Raw genomic sequence first — 12,680 nt, forward strand, 5'->3', positions numbered from 1 at the left:
TCAGTCCCGCCTCTCCCATTCTTCTCGTTTCGAGTCGCTGTCTCCTGTATGTTCCATCACTCCCTCCTCCAACGCTGCTGCCCAGAGGCCATGACTCTGCGTATTAACTCACTCACTTCCGCCGCCTCCTCCTCCTCCTCCTCCTCCTCCTCCTCTTACATAGAACGCTGCTTGTGCCTGCAGTTCCGAGCCCAAGGACTCGAAGGGAGAGAGAAGGAGCATGTGGGACTTCCTCCGCAAGCCCGGGCCGAAGCTGAGGAAGGTGAGGAAAGAAGCACAAGGAGGTCAGGACAAGGAAAGTGCAGGGATGGGGCAGGCGGTGAGTAAAGCAGATTGATAGGAAGAGCGAGGGAGCAAGGAAAAGCGAAAGAAGGAGGGAGGGAGGGAGGGAGGGAGGGGCACCTCAGTCCATGCCAGTAGAGACCGTCTCCAGCGTACCAGCCGTATACGAGTCTCCTGTAAGGGATGCTCGAGCGGCTGGTGAGGAAGAGCTGGGGGTGAACGGGGTGGGTCATGCTCTTGCGGTGACGGAGGTGAACTTGGAAGCAGTTTGGGTTGTCGCGGAGAATTTCAAGTGAGTCCTGGATGAAGTTTCCGGTCCCATCGCACGTCCAGTCGTCCTCCAGGTGGAACACAAAGTCCGTCCTCACGTGCTGAGTCACCCGATCCAGCGAAACGACCTGCCCCACCCGTTCCTTATTGCATAGGATGCGGAATGGGGGCCCTGACGGCTCCTCTTCCCCCGCCTCCAAGTTGGACATGTAAGTCGCCTGGAGCTGACGGCAGAGCGTCGCGTTCCCGCTGTCCTCGATCACCAGGACCTCCTCGATGGGATGAGTGTTGGCTGCGAGGAAGGACCGGATGGTCTCGGCCAGCAGTGCGGGTCTACCGCAGGACGTGATGGTGACGGTGACCTTCTCTTGAGCCGCAGAGGGGAAGGGAGAGAGGAGAAGCAGTTGCCAGTCCGCCAACAGAGCCAGTGAGATCCTGCTGTTGTCCTGCTCCTGTCGCCGATCGTCTTCGAGAAGATCGTTCCCAACGCAGCTCGAGCTGACGATCCCGTCCGTCACTCCCACGACCCTGCAACTCCTGCAGGCGGGAAGACCAACCTGGCGAGGACAAGGACGTTTGTCATCCTCCTCCTCAGGGACCATGAAGAAATCATGTCGCGCCACGAAGACATTCTCCGTGCGCTCGTGATGGACGACGAAGAGGGAGAGGTGTGCGAGGCCTGACACGTCCTTGCTCCAAGGCACGCGGAGCAGAACCTGCTTCCCCTCTCCGCACTCGCTCGCCTCACATACTTCGCTCACTTTGTAGCTCTGACTCCACGAGTTTTGAGGGAAGGAATGGCAGCACGAGAGAACAAGATTGAACGAGTCATGTAGATGAAATGAGTATCGTAGAAGCAGCTGAATGTCAAGATGTTTTGCTCGCACTATCTCACGCGGACTGGGAGACAAGATCTCTAATTTTCCATGTTGAACTCTATCATTCTCTTCCAACATTCTGACTCCTTCCTGGTAGTCATTGCATTCCCAAGACGGGAATCCAGCATTGCACAGCTTGCTCAGGCTGTCAAAAGGTCAGTACAAGGGAGAACAAGCGCAAGGAAAAAAGCAGCAATTACCTCACTTCACCCCAGAGATTATTAGACGGCGGATCTTCGAGTTTGCATTCCCGTTGTTGAGGAAGAACAAGAAGAGCGAGGCAGATCAAAGAAACCCAAGGTCTTGCTCTCTCTCTTGACATCCTCCTCCTCCTCCTCCTCTTCCTCCTCTTCCTCCTCTTCCTCTCTGTCGATCTCCCCTGCCCCCTCTCACAGCTTCACCATCTTGTTCATGTCCTTGGGGTTCAGATACAGGGAGCAAGCCCCCCTCAGATTCTGGGGTTCCAGTCGGACCCTCGGACGGGCAAGTGGGAGGGCCGCTGAGGATGGGGAAAGAGAAGGAGAGGGAGAGGGAGAGGGAGAGGGAGAGGGAGAGGGAGAGGGAGAGGGAGAGGGAGAGGGAGAGGGAGAGGGAGAGGGAGAGGGAGAGGGAGAGGGAGGGGGAGAGGGAGAGGAAAGAGTTTACAGGAAGTAAGCATCGCATCATGAGGATCTAACACACTGCACTACTGTCAGATATCACGAACATGCTGGATTCCCTCGTCCAAGGACAAGCAGAGGTGAAAGATCTCTTCGACATGCTCAGACAAGAGCAGAAGGACCTCAAGGCTAGGATGCAGCAGGACATGGAGAAGAAGACGAAGAGGAAGGTCAAGAAAGTGAGTCTGCCACACTCGACAACCTCTAGCTGATTTGTTCTTGCTCAAGTCTCCTGCACTCTCCAAACTGCAAGAAGCAACGCATCCCGCACATACCCGCAGGTATGGAATCAAGTTGCGATATGCGGATAGAGTCCCGAGCAACATGCAAGAATCAAGGATGAAAGATCACAAGGTGTGGAGCACGGGTAACAGCAGCCTAGAGGTTGACGACGAATTCTTTGAATGTCTGATCGAGCGAGAGCAAAAGCTGCTTGAGGTGTGGCAGGAGCTCAGCAATCGGAAGGCGGAGGTGGTCCAAGCCAACTCAGAGGACGGCAATGAGTCTACGGAGATGGCGAAGTTCGAGCAGAGGGTGAGCCGTCTCGAGCAGGAGATGCAAGCTGCAAAGCTTGAGCTGCATGAGACTGTCAGGGCCAACTGCCGCAGCCAGACGCTTGTCCAGCTGATGGCGTCCAAAGTTGCGGTGCTTGAGAGCGAAGCTCCGAACAGAGGAAGCGTGGAAGAACTAGAGAGCCTGCTGCTGGAAACCGCGAGACGAGTTGAGCACATGAGTCGCTGCAAAGCTGCACTAGACAGCGAGGCGATGCAGCTGAGGAGGCAGCTCCATGTCAACGAGTCCCTCGCACACCAGCTGCAGGAGGAACTCGATGCTGCCGTCGAGCAGAACCAGCTTGCGATCCTCGAGCTACAGCCCAAAGACTTCAGAGAACCGACGAGACCTTCCCCAGGACGAGCCGACGGAGTCGCACCAGCTGCTGACGTCATCACGTTACAAGCTCAGCTGCAGTCCCTCCGAGACGAGCTACAGCGCCAGCGAAGACTCGCTAAGTCGCTAGAGGAGGAGAACGCGGAGCTGCGGAAGGAGAGCCCTGCAGCGTCACCGGATGTGCTTCGAATGATGGAGGCGCGAGGGAGAGGGAGAGACGATTAAAGCAGCCGCCCTTTCTTCATGCCATCTCCTTGAGATCACGAGCAAGCAACCTAACGTAGCATGTGACCTCAAGCAGCTTGTAGCATGTCCTTATCCCACCTGAGACTGGCAGTGATGGCTCGAAATGCGTTGGCCAGGAGCTGCTCCTGCTGTGTGAGGCTGAAGCGAAGCAACGCTCTCTTCTTCCCCGGTGCGATCGCCACCGCGCAAACCTGCAAGAGGCTCAAAGGGCTAGAAGGTCGCGACCTCCATCACCGCTGCCTCCTCTCGCAGAACCTCCGAGGCCTCAGCAGGTGACAACTGCGCGAGCATGAGAAGGAAAAACAGGCGAAGCTGAGAACCTCTAAGTCCGTCACGTCGATGGCTAGGTGAAACCCTCCCTTGCATGGCAGGCATCTCACGCCGGGAACCTGCTGGGAAGACCATCAGCGTCAGGAGTCGTCAGCCTCAAGTTCCTTGGCCAGCATTCTCGATGCGCCGCGTCTGACCCGTCGGAGGTGCGAGATCTGTTCTGACGTCACCCCAGCAACGCCGAAGTCAAAGAGCACCGTCGCCTCCAGCCTGGCGGAACTTTCGGTCCACGAGAGGAACTTGTGCATCATGAAGAGAGAGGAGCCTGATACGCCTGCTCCGCTGCTTGCAAGTTTCTTTGCTGGACTTAGACCTCGCTTAGATGCAACAACAACTCTTACTGCTTCTACTCTCATCGCTAAGCTCTTCTCCATGATACCATGAGCACAACCCCAGCTGCTGATGCCTAAGAACAGGATACTCAGAGCTCATGGTAGACGCGCAAAGCTGATCACCCAGGGAGTGCGAGAAGTCTTGGACGACAACGAGTCTCTGCTTCAACATTGTCTGGTCAAAGTTGAATGTGCTGGCGGCACAGTCAACCTCTCGAGCTCAAAACGCGCTTGAGTCACCCACCTCTCCAGCAGATGCGCGTTCGACATGTCCAGCAGGACCCAAACGCCTTTCTGCAGTCACGAGCTGAGAACGTGCGGCTGCTACACCGGCCGTCACCTCGCGGCAGAGCTGCAGCAGCTCTCGTATTCTCGAGTCGCTGAGCTCCAGACCTGTCGAGAAGTGAGAGGGGCTGGGAGGAGAGGAGAGGCTGGGAGGAAAGGAGAGGCTGGGAGGAGAGGAGAGGCTGGGAGGAGAGGAGGATCCTCCATCAAGTCGCACCCGTGACTGAGCAAGGAGAGTTTAGCACGAGGACAGAGAAAGAAGAGTCCAGCAGGTTTGCGAGCTGGAGAGCGTCAGGTCACCGCACGGACAAGGCGACTAGACCTCTGGGAGAGAAAGCTGATCCAAGTCACAGGGGCTGCCGCGTGCTGATCCCCCAGTAGCTCTCAAGACCTGAGGGTAGAGAGCACTCCACATAGAGGGCATGAGAGCCTGCGACTCGTCAGCTCTCGCAGGTCACGAGATGTCGCAGACCTTCTGCTCAGATCCCACCAGGAGCTCCAGCAGTGCTAGCATCAGCTGCTCCGCACTGTAAGCCAGCACGACGTTCTCCGTCGAGATCGCATCCTCCTGCCCCATCGAGTGCTTGAGACACGTGAGAACGTCTCTCTTCAGCATGTCCTCTGAGAAGCTTGTCATCGCCTGCGCCAGCATATGCTCAGCTGTTCATGTCTTGGATGCGATTACCATCAGGTCTCGTCCGGACACGTCGGGCATCTTATCACCCAGCATCTGTCGCAGGTTAGCAGAGGCTCAGCATGGCAGCTGCCGCACCATCGGTCGACATTTCTCCATGCCCACCAGCGGCTGCTCCATTGCCTGACTGCTCCTGCAGTTCTGTTGCAAAGATGAGCACGGCACCCCCAGCTCAAGTTCACCTGAGTAGCCTCGAATTCTGCCGAAGTGAATGGAGAGGGGGAGACAGGGAGGCTGCCCGACGGCGCCAACTTGGAGGAAGAAGCAGCTCGCCGAATCACTTGGACGTCAACTTGGGAGGACGAGGCCACGTCTAGGACGTTGAGAGCAGCAGGAAGTTGCATGCACCAAGACTTGCGCGTGCTGTCAAACACGAAGCCAAGAGCCTTCAGCTCCTCCTTCACTTGATACGAGTTGTACACGTGAAGTTTCCCCTCTCCCTCCTCCACCTTCACCTCCTGTCTCCCACTACCTCCCACAGAACTCCCGCTGGTGTCTTCGTTCCTCTCACTCACTTCCTTTTGATCCTGTTCCTTCACCTTCTTGTTGTATGACTGGACGAGCAAGCGGAAGATTTCCTGCGTATCCGAGGTCGCCGCCCCTGTCATGAGCAGGAATTCTTGGACAGGTTTGGTCCATGCTCGTTTCTCCGGTTCCCAAGTGAAGTTGAAGTCATTCTTGAGGACTGTTCGCAACGGGAACGACTGATATGCCAACAGCTTCCCGTCCTCTATCGACAGCCTACCCACCTTCTTCCCCGAACTGTACATGCTCCACCGTCCAAACTCATCCTGTGCGAGTCCTGCTGTACGATCTTCAACCTGCTCGTCCTGCCCTGCGTCAGCTCTCTGACTCTCCTCCTCTGCTACTCTCAGCGAAGGCGTCGAAGGCGTCGAAGTCGAGGGAGTAGCTCCGAGCTCCGCAGGTACAAAGGCCACCTCGTGCAAGAGGTTGAAAGATTGTTGCCCGTCCTCGAAGCAAACTTCGGCTGCCGAGATGGTCGACACCAAACATTCTTCCAGCTTCTCCCCCACCTGCATCGCCTCGACGGTCTCCTGTACCTGCATGATCGCTTGCCGCAGCTCGCTGCTCTCTACGCTGCCCTTCCATTCAACCTCGAGCAGAGGAAGCAAGCCTCGCAGCGGCTTGAAGTCCTTTCGTATCGCATGCAGCCTGCACAACTGACCCTCTATCATTGTTCTGAGTTGGCCCGAGCATGCCGTACCTGCTCAACGTGTGCGAAGATTTCGGAGAGCAGGAAAAGGCTCTTCTTGTCGACACTGACCCACAGCTTCATCGTCTGTATCGTCTCGTCTATTGTCTCTGTCGTCTCGCTCGACCCCGTGCGATTCAGAGTGAAGGGAATGGCATTCCACTTCATCCTCTTCCCCGACAGTTGCAAGTTGTCTTTCAGAGTGTCGATCAGCCCTGCCATCATCTTCCTCCCCTTCACGAATCGCTTCAACTCCAAGAAGACGCCTCCTCCTCCCTCGCTCTCCCTCATCCTTCCAAGGACCTCTACCTTGACACCTTTTAGACTCAAAAGTCTCGACATCTGCTCGCTCTCCTTCAACTTCCTCTGCATCGACTGAATTTCTTCCGCCATGTTCCCCCGCAGAACAATCCCGAGGGCAAAGGCCATGACCTCGTCGTCTTCACTAGTATCCTCTTTTACTTCAGCCAAGTGTTTTGGCATCATCGCTTTCAAGTCACCAATGCCATCTTTCAGCGACAGGAAGCCTGGCGGAGGGTCTGCCAGCTGTTGCGGCTCATCCTCCACCTTCATGTCCTGCAGCTTCACTTCCTCCACGGCCTTGTGCTTGGCGATTCTCTCCTGCAGGCTCCTGGAGAGGATCGGCCAGCAGTGTCCGTCATCGAAACAGACTCTCACGTCTTCGTCTACTCGCTTGTCACCTCGACGGAGGAGGTGAAACAAACTGACCCGGGTGAACAGGGTCGCGACCCCTGGGAGAAAACATCCACTGATGACATCCGTCGGCAGTGAGTTCAAACTCTTTGACATCTAGACCTCATTGTCACCATCCCGCAGCATTGTAATCTACATGTAAGCTCATCTACAAGTAAGCTCATCTACAAGTAAGCTCATCTACAAGTAAGCTCATCTACAAGTAAGCTCATCTACAAGTAAGCTCATCTACAAGTAAGCTCATCTACAAGTAAGCTCATCTACAAGTAAGCTCATCTACAAGTAAGCTCATCTACAAGTAAGCTCATCTACAAGTAAGCTCATCTACAAGTAAGCTCATCTACAAGTAAGCTCATCTACAAGTAAGCTCATCTACAAGTAAGCTCATCTACAAGTAAGCTCATCTACAAGTAAGCTCATCTACAAGTAAGCTCATCTACAAGTAAGCTCATCTACAAGTAAGCTCATCTACAAGTAAGCTCATCTACAAGTAAGCTCATCTACAAGTAAGCTCATCTACAAGTAAGCTCATCTACAAGTAAGCTCATCTACAAGTAAGCTCATCTACAAGTAAGCTCATCTACAAGTAAGCTCATCTACAAGTAAGCTCATCTACAAGTAAGCTCATCTACAAGTAAGCTCATCACTAGAGTTGCTCTGCTGCACTCACTCAATCTGAAGATGTTCGCGACCGCTTGTAGCTGCATGTGCCGGGATCGCCGATCCTCTGCAATCGGATGAGAGGGGAAGGTGCGTCACGTTACCCTGGTGACCTATAGCCAACACAATGTCGCGCACGACTGAGCCTGCTTCGAAATATCTTGAAATGCATCAGCAGCAGGAAGCAGCAGCAGCAAATGGTCACATGGATGCATTGGAAGAGAGCTCGTTCTGTATGAGGGCTTCGAGCTCGGATGCCATCTCGATCGGATCTAGTCCTGGAGAGGTCAGGGAGATCAGTCTCCTGCGGCTTCCTGTCAGCACCTCCTACGCCTGACCTCTCCCTCACTCTTGCAAGGACGGCACCAGCGCCAGGTGCATGCACAAGCTCGCTGAGGCCTCAAACTCGGGAGGGAGAAGCATCGACTTGCACTCGCATGGCTCGTGGGGATAGTCACACATGAGCTCCTCCGAGGAAGACTGTTGGAGAGCAGCTTCTAGCGCTCGCTTCCTCTGTGCAACAACTTCATCGCGAGTCACTGCATCCTCCTTGTTCACCTCAGAAGAGACTCCCTCCGAACTTGCTACGATCTTGGGTTGCCAGCGACGGCACGCGCGGGACCTCAACGACTTCAAGGGCATCTTCGGTCTTACGCAGAACGATGAACTCGCCAAAGAATCAGGAAAGAGGTTCGAGGACAAGGGAGCGAAGGAAGTGCTGCCATGGAGGAGGAGGAGGAGGAGGAGAACCTTGGAGGACGCAAAGGACATCGAATGAAGAAGGAGGAGCGACAGGGAAGGGGGAGCGACAGGGAAATCAAGGAGGAGGAGGAGGAGGAGGAGGAGGAGGAGGAGGAGGAGATCTTGATGATGACTACACGGGGGAGGGCATGGATGGGGAAGGCGAAGCGACTGCCATGAAGCGACTGATCTCGTGGTAGCAGTATCAAGTCCGCCTCACGCAAAAGGCCGTCAGAGAGAAGGGCAGCAAGAAAAGCAGGGGAGACAGCGCGGGTCGAACTGAGAAATGAGCTAAGAAGAGGACAAGCAACGTGGAAGAGAGGGAGGGAGGGAGGGAGGGAGTAGATGGAAACGAGGGACGAGGAGGAGAACAAGTACAGAAGGGTAGGAGAAGCTGATGTAAGGTAGCGATGCTACCAACAAAGTTCTTCTCTGTCCCTGATCTTCGCTGTCAATCTTTTCATTCACTTAATCTTTCCGCTCAAGGCAATGTATATGGAAGAAGAAGACTTGGAGTGCTCCATCTGCATGGAGAACGAGGTATGCGCGATGAGCGACATGCGTAGTCTGATGGGCGACGCAGCCCAACGTGGAGGTCCAACCTTGCAAGCATAGGATGTGCCTCTGCTGCCTGGGGAAGGAGATTATCCGACAGAGCAAGGGGAAGGAGGTCAGCCTGCTCTCATGGATGGAGAGGTTTCCTAACAACCTCAAAGCCTGCAGCCAAGTGCGACACCGGTATGCTGACTGAGACGAGATGCTTCCAATGCAGTGAGATCATCTCGACCCTACAAGTCAGCCTCTACATGAGCGAGACTGGCTCTCTCCTCCAGGACTCTTCTCGCGCCTTCTCTTACCGGGCCTCGTTCTCTGTCCCGATCGAATCCTTCTCCCTGATCTCCCGCAAGGATCTCAACGATGACCAGAAACACGCACAGGACAATGTCCCTCCGCTCCCTCCTCTCGCTTCTACCGTTCCTCCAGTCCCTCAAATTCCTCACCAGCATCTTGGCAGTCAAGAACCTGCCGCTGCTGTGCTTGTCGACAGCCTCCCTGCCGCTGCCATACTTGTCGACGTCCCTGCCGACAGGCACCAGCCCGCCGATCCTCCTCTCAACTTTCCGTCCTTGGCAAGATGCATCAAGTTTGACGAAGATGACGGGGCGATTCACGTCATAGGAAACCCGTTCCTTGCGGACGACTTTGCGGTCTCTCCCTCCTCCTACGTGGAGTTTGTGACCAAGGGCATCATCGATGTGCTGCTGCTGCTGCTCCTCCTCCTCCTCCACTGACTCCCTGCCTGCGGCAGACGGTCATAGCTCGGAATTGCCCTACTCCTGTTCCTGTGGTGATCGCGCTAGAGCAAACGGAGATGGTCGACTCTCAGCTTCTCGCGCTCTGTCAGTGTCTCTCCAACATGCTGGAGATGCAGATCGGGTGAATAGAAACAACAAATTTATGCTCTCTCCTCCTCTACCCCCTCTCTGTCCTCCTCTACCCCCTCTCTGTCCTCCTCTACCCCCTCTCTCTCCTCCTCTACCTCTGTCTCTCCTCCTCTACCCCCTCTCTGTCCTCCTCTACCTCTGTCTCTCCTCCTCTACCCCCTCTCTGTCCTCCTCTACCTCTGTCTCTCCTCTTCTACCCCCTCTCTGTCCTCCTCTACCTCCAGCTCTGCTCTTTGTCACCCTCTCGCCTTCTCTTTCTTTCTCTCGTCTTCTTCGCCGTCGTCTCAAAGTTGTCACTAGATATGTGCATGCTGTTCGTCTCTTCAGCAACAAGATAGGAGATGAAGGAGCAGAGGCTATAGCTCATTTGATCTACCTCCAACACAAGGTTGTTTCCTTCTTCCTACCTCTGACGTCTTGCTCCTCGACTGACGTCCACTTGTAGACGTACAAGAAGTTCTTTCCTCTCCGAGAAGTTCACCTCTCACACAATCAAATCTCCAACGATGGTGCCCTGCGCCTCCTGGAGACCTGCAGAAAGATTTACCCGTGAGCTCGTTTTTCTCATTCTGATCCTGTCCTGTTCTCTCTTCTTCTCTACTCTCCTCTTCTGCCTTCCACAAGGCTAAGAGGATGCGCATCAGGTACATCGACGAGCGGGAGAATCGCGTCCCCCTCTACCTGAGGTTACATGACAACATCATCGACGGCTGGAACAGCAGCCGCTTTCTCTCGCTCAGAGACTCGTGCTGCTCGATGCTCAGTGAGGTCAGCGGGCGAAGGAAGTGTACCAAGTCTTTCTGCGAGTCCTCCCGCGTCCCTCCCCTCCACCTCCCATACTTCCATCGCCAGCAGCAGCAGCAGCAGCAGCAGCAGCAGCAGCATGTCAGGGAGAACAGCATGCCACGGGGAGCAGAAGTGGCTGCGGCGAGCAACCAAGTCAGGCAGGAGCCGCGAAAGGAGGAAGGATGGCAGGTGATTCAAGGACGAGGAACAAAAGAGGAGAGGATGAGGATGCTGGTGGAAGAGAGCATCTCGATAGAGCACAACGACATCTCTCTTGCTCTCAGTGAAAAGCTTCTCTCGGACGACGACTTTGTCCGCATTGCTCCGATCGCGTTGGATGTCAGTCACCGTCTCGTCCTCCCTCCGTCTCCCTCTACTCTCCCATTGCTCCTCCTGCTTTTCCTGCTCTGTCCGCTCCTGCGCTCACATGCTGCAGGTGGTTCGGAGGACGGTGAGAGACTTGAAAGTGTCGAAGAGGATTGGAATCAACCTTAAAATGGAAGGAAACAGGCGAGTGGAGGAGGGGAGGATTGTGTTGCTGACTGGCGGGCTGAAGGTGCGGAGACGTCGGGATGAAGCATCTCTGCTCAGCGATGAAAGTTTTGATCCAAGTGAGCTCGTCTGTGACCTTGTTCGTCACTCACGTGAGCAGGAGGAGAAGGCCTTTGTCAAGGTCATTCGAGCGTACAAGAACGCGTGCAAGGTACTGATGCCCCCTCTCCTCTCCTCTCCTCTCCACTCCTCTCCTCTCCTCTCCTCTCCTCCCATTTTGCCTCAACTCATCTCACCTGTCCTGGCTTCTCCTCTCTCCTCCTCTCCCCTCCCCTCCCCTCCCGTCTTGTTTTTTCTCTTCCATCCCTCTTTTGCTCTTGTGTCTCATCGCGGAAGCAGGATGGAGCCGCTCAAGCCATCTCGGACTTGGTCGTGGCGCACGTGCGCATGTGGAGAGTGATGGGGAGGAGAACCTGACTTGACTGCTAGCGAGACCTGAGGCGAGGGGAGCAAGTGCAAGAAATTCACTTGTAAGAAGAGGGAAGAGGAGGAGAGGATAGGGGAGGGCGTGGTGTGGTTTGGTGGGGAGGGGAGGAGGCAGAGATGAGGTAGTTTCAGGTCGGACAACTACATTTCTGCTGCTGGAGCTCGCTTCCTGCTGGTCGTCTCTCTCCCTCCTCTTCCGCCTGCTGCTGACCGACAGGCAGAAAGAGGAAGTGAAACAGCTCTACCCGCAGCCCATCGGGAGATACATGATGCCCTTGTATGCTGCTGCTGCTGCTGCTGCTGCTGCTGCTGCTGCTGCTGCTGCTGCTGCTGCTGCTGCTGCTGCTGCTGCTGCTGCTGCTGCTGCTGCTGCTGCTGCTGCTGCTGCTGCTGCTGCTGCTGCTGCTGCTGCTGCTGCTGCTGCTGCTGCTGCTGCTGCTGCTGCTGCTGCTGCTGCTGCTGCTGCTGCTGCTGCTGCTGCTGCTGCTGCTGCTGCTGCTGCTGCTGCTGCTGCTGCTGCTGCTGCTGCTGCTGCTGCTCGTTCTAGTCCTCACTCGCTCAACCAGGTGGCTGCGTCTAGAGAACAATCCGATTCGAAGGTGAGGGAAAGGCAGATAGAGAGGAGGGAGGGAGGGAGGAGGCTGAAGTTGCAGCAGAGTCGAGCGAGACGGGTGCTGCCCGGCGATCAGTCCATGCAAGAAGATGAACTGCGAGAGAAACAGCCCGATCCATCTGGTCTGGTTCGAGCCGAACGTGTGAACTTGACGGAGGAGAGCTGGAAGGGAGGAGGGGAGGAGGAGAGGCTGCAGCCCATCACAGGATTGTCCCTCCTGGCGTCACAACCACCCGAGGCGAGGATGCGACCTCTCGATCAGATCGAACGCGATCAGCCATGGCCTGACCAAGCGATGCGTCAAGCTTGGAGACAAACACAGGGAGGAGGAGGACGAGGAGCAGGAGAGGAGGAGCGCGTACAGACCTTGAGGGGGGAGAGCGACGTTCTCATGACGAGATTCAGCATGTCAGCCACAGCGTGGGCAGGGATGCGTTGGGAGGAGAAGAAGGAAGCTCCATGAGCGACCAGCAGCGAGTCACAGACCTTCTCCTCCACCCACTGCGAGGACAGCAACGAGTTCTTCAACACCAGTAGCTTCCTTCTCGGACCCTCCTCCCCGCTCACCCCTGCCACTGCCGCCATGAGCGCAAGTAACGAAGGGCTCTGCATATAGCGGCTGCTTCCTCCTCCTCCTCCTCCTTCCACTCCCCCTCCCCTCCTCCT

The 12,680-nt window shown here is 55.6% G+C and overlaps 4 protein-coding genes across 4 annotated transcripts; 2 read left to right on the forward strand and 2 right to left on the reverse strand.

The window, feature by feature from the left end:
* GUITHDRAFT_133284 (hypothetical protein) lies at positions 1 to 1,154 on the reverse strand (the record flags this gene model as incomplete). The annotated part of the gene is made up of 3 exons (XM_005839784.1): positions 1 to 96; positions 160 to 253; positions 403 to 1,154. The coding sequence occupies 3 exons, from the start codon at positions 1,152 to 1,154 to the stop codon at positions 1 to 3; spliced, it is 942 nt and encodes a 313-aa protein (XP_005839841.1).
* A 982-nt stretch (positions 1,155 to 2,136) lies between these two features.
* GUITHDRAFT_101315 (hypothetical protein) lies at positions 2,137 to 3,202 on the forward strand (the record flags this gene model as incomplete). Its single annotated transcript, XM_005839785.1, has 2 exons — positions 2,137 to 2,268; positions 2,318 to 3,202. The coding sequence occupies 2 exons, from the start codon at positions 2,137 to 2,139 to the stop codon at positions 3,200 to 3,202; spliced, it is 1,017 nt and encodes a 338-aa protein (XP_005839842.1).
* A 68-nt stretch (positions 3,203 to 3,270) lies between these two features.
* GUITHDRAFT_133286 (hypothetical protein) lies at positions 3,271 to 8,222 on the reverse strand (the record flags this gene model as incomplete). The annotated part of the gene is made up of 18 exons (XM_005839786.1): positions 3,271 to 3,414; positions 3,449 to 3,502; positions 3,544 to 3,612; positions 3,691 to 3,827; positions 3,895 to 4,079; positions 4,130 to 4,179; positions 4,226 to 4,278; positions 4,388 to 4,451; positions 4,493 to 4,561; positions 4,643 to 4,810; positions 4,856 to 4,900; positions 4,943 to 5,005; positions 5,047 to 6,018; positions 6,090 to 6,698; positions 6,756 to 6,801; positions 7,462 to 7,611; positions 7,657 to 7,755; positions 7,801 to 8,222. The coding sequence occupies 18 exons, from the start codon at positions 8,220 to 8,222 to the stop codon at positions 3,271 to 3,273; spliced, it is 3,399 nt and encodes a 1,132-aa protein (XP_005839843.1).
* Positions 8,223 to 8,681: 459 nt separating this feature from the next.
* GUITHDRAFT_101317 (hypothetical protein) lies at positions 8,682 to 12,477 on the forward strand (the record flags this gene model as incomplete). The annotated part of the gene is made up of 13 exons (XM_005839787.1): positions 8,682 to 8,732; positions 8,776 to 8,862; positions 8,909 to 9,448; positions 9,502 to 9,629; positions 9,938 to 10,025; positions 10,083 to 10,186; positions 10,282 to 10,762; positions 10,860 to 10,979; positions 11,076 to 11,126; positions 11,315 to 11,356; positions 11,405 to 11,445; positions 11,619 to 12,000; positions 12,058 to 12,477. The coding sequence occupies 13 exons, from the start codon at positions 8,682 to 8,684 to the stop codon at positions 12,475 to 12,477; spliced, it is 2,535 nt and encodes an 844-aa protein (XP_005839844.1).
* Between the last annotated feature and the right edge of the window lie 203 nt (positions 12,478 to 12,680).

Source organism: Guillardia theta, assembly GCF_000315625.1.
Source record: "Guillardia theta CCMP2712 unplaced genomic scaffold GUITHscaffold_7, whole genome shotgun sequence".
NCBI classification, from domain to species: Eukaryota; class Cryptophyceae; order Pyrenomonadales; family Geminigeraceae; genus Guillardia; species Guillardia theta.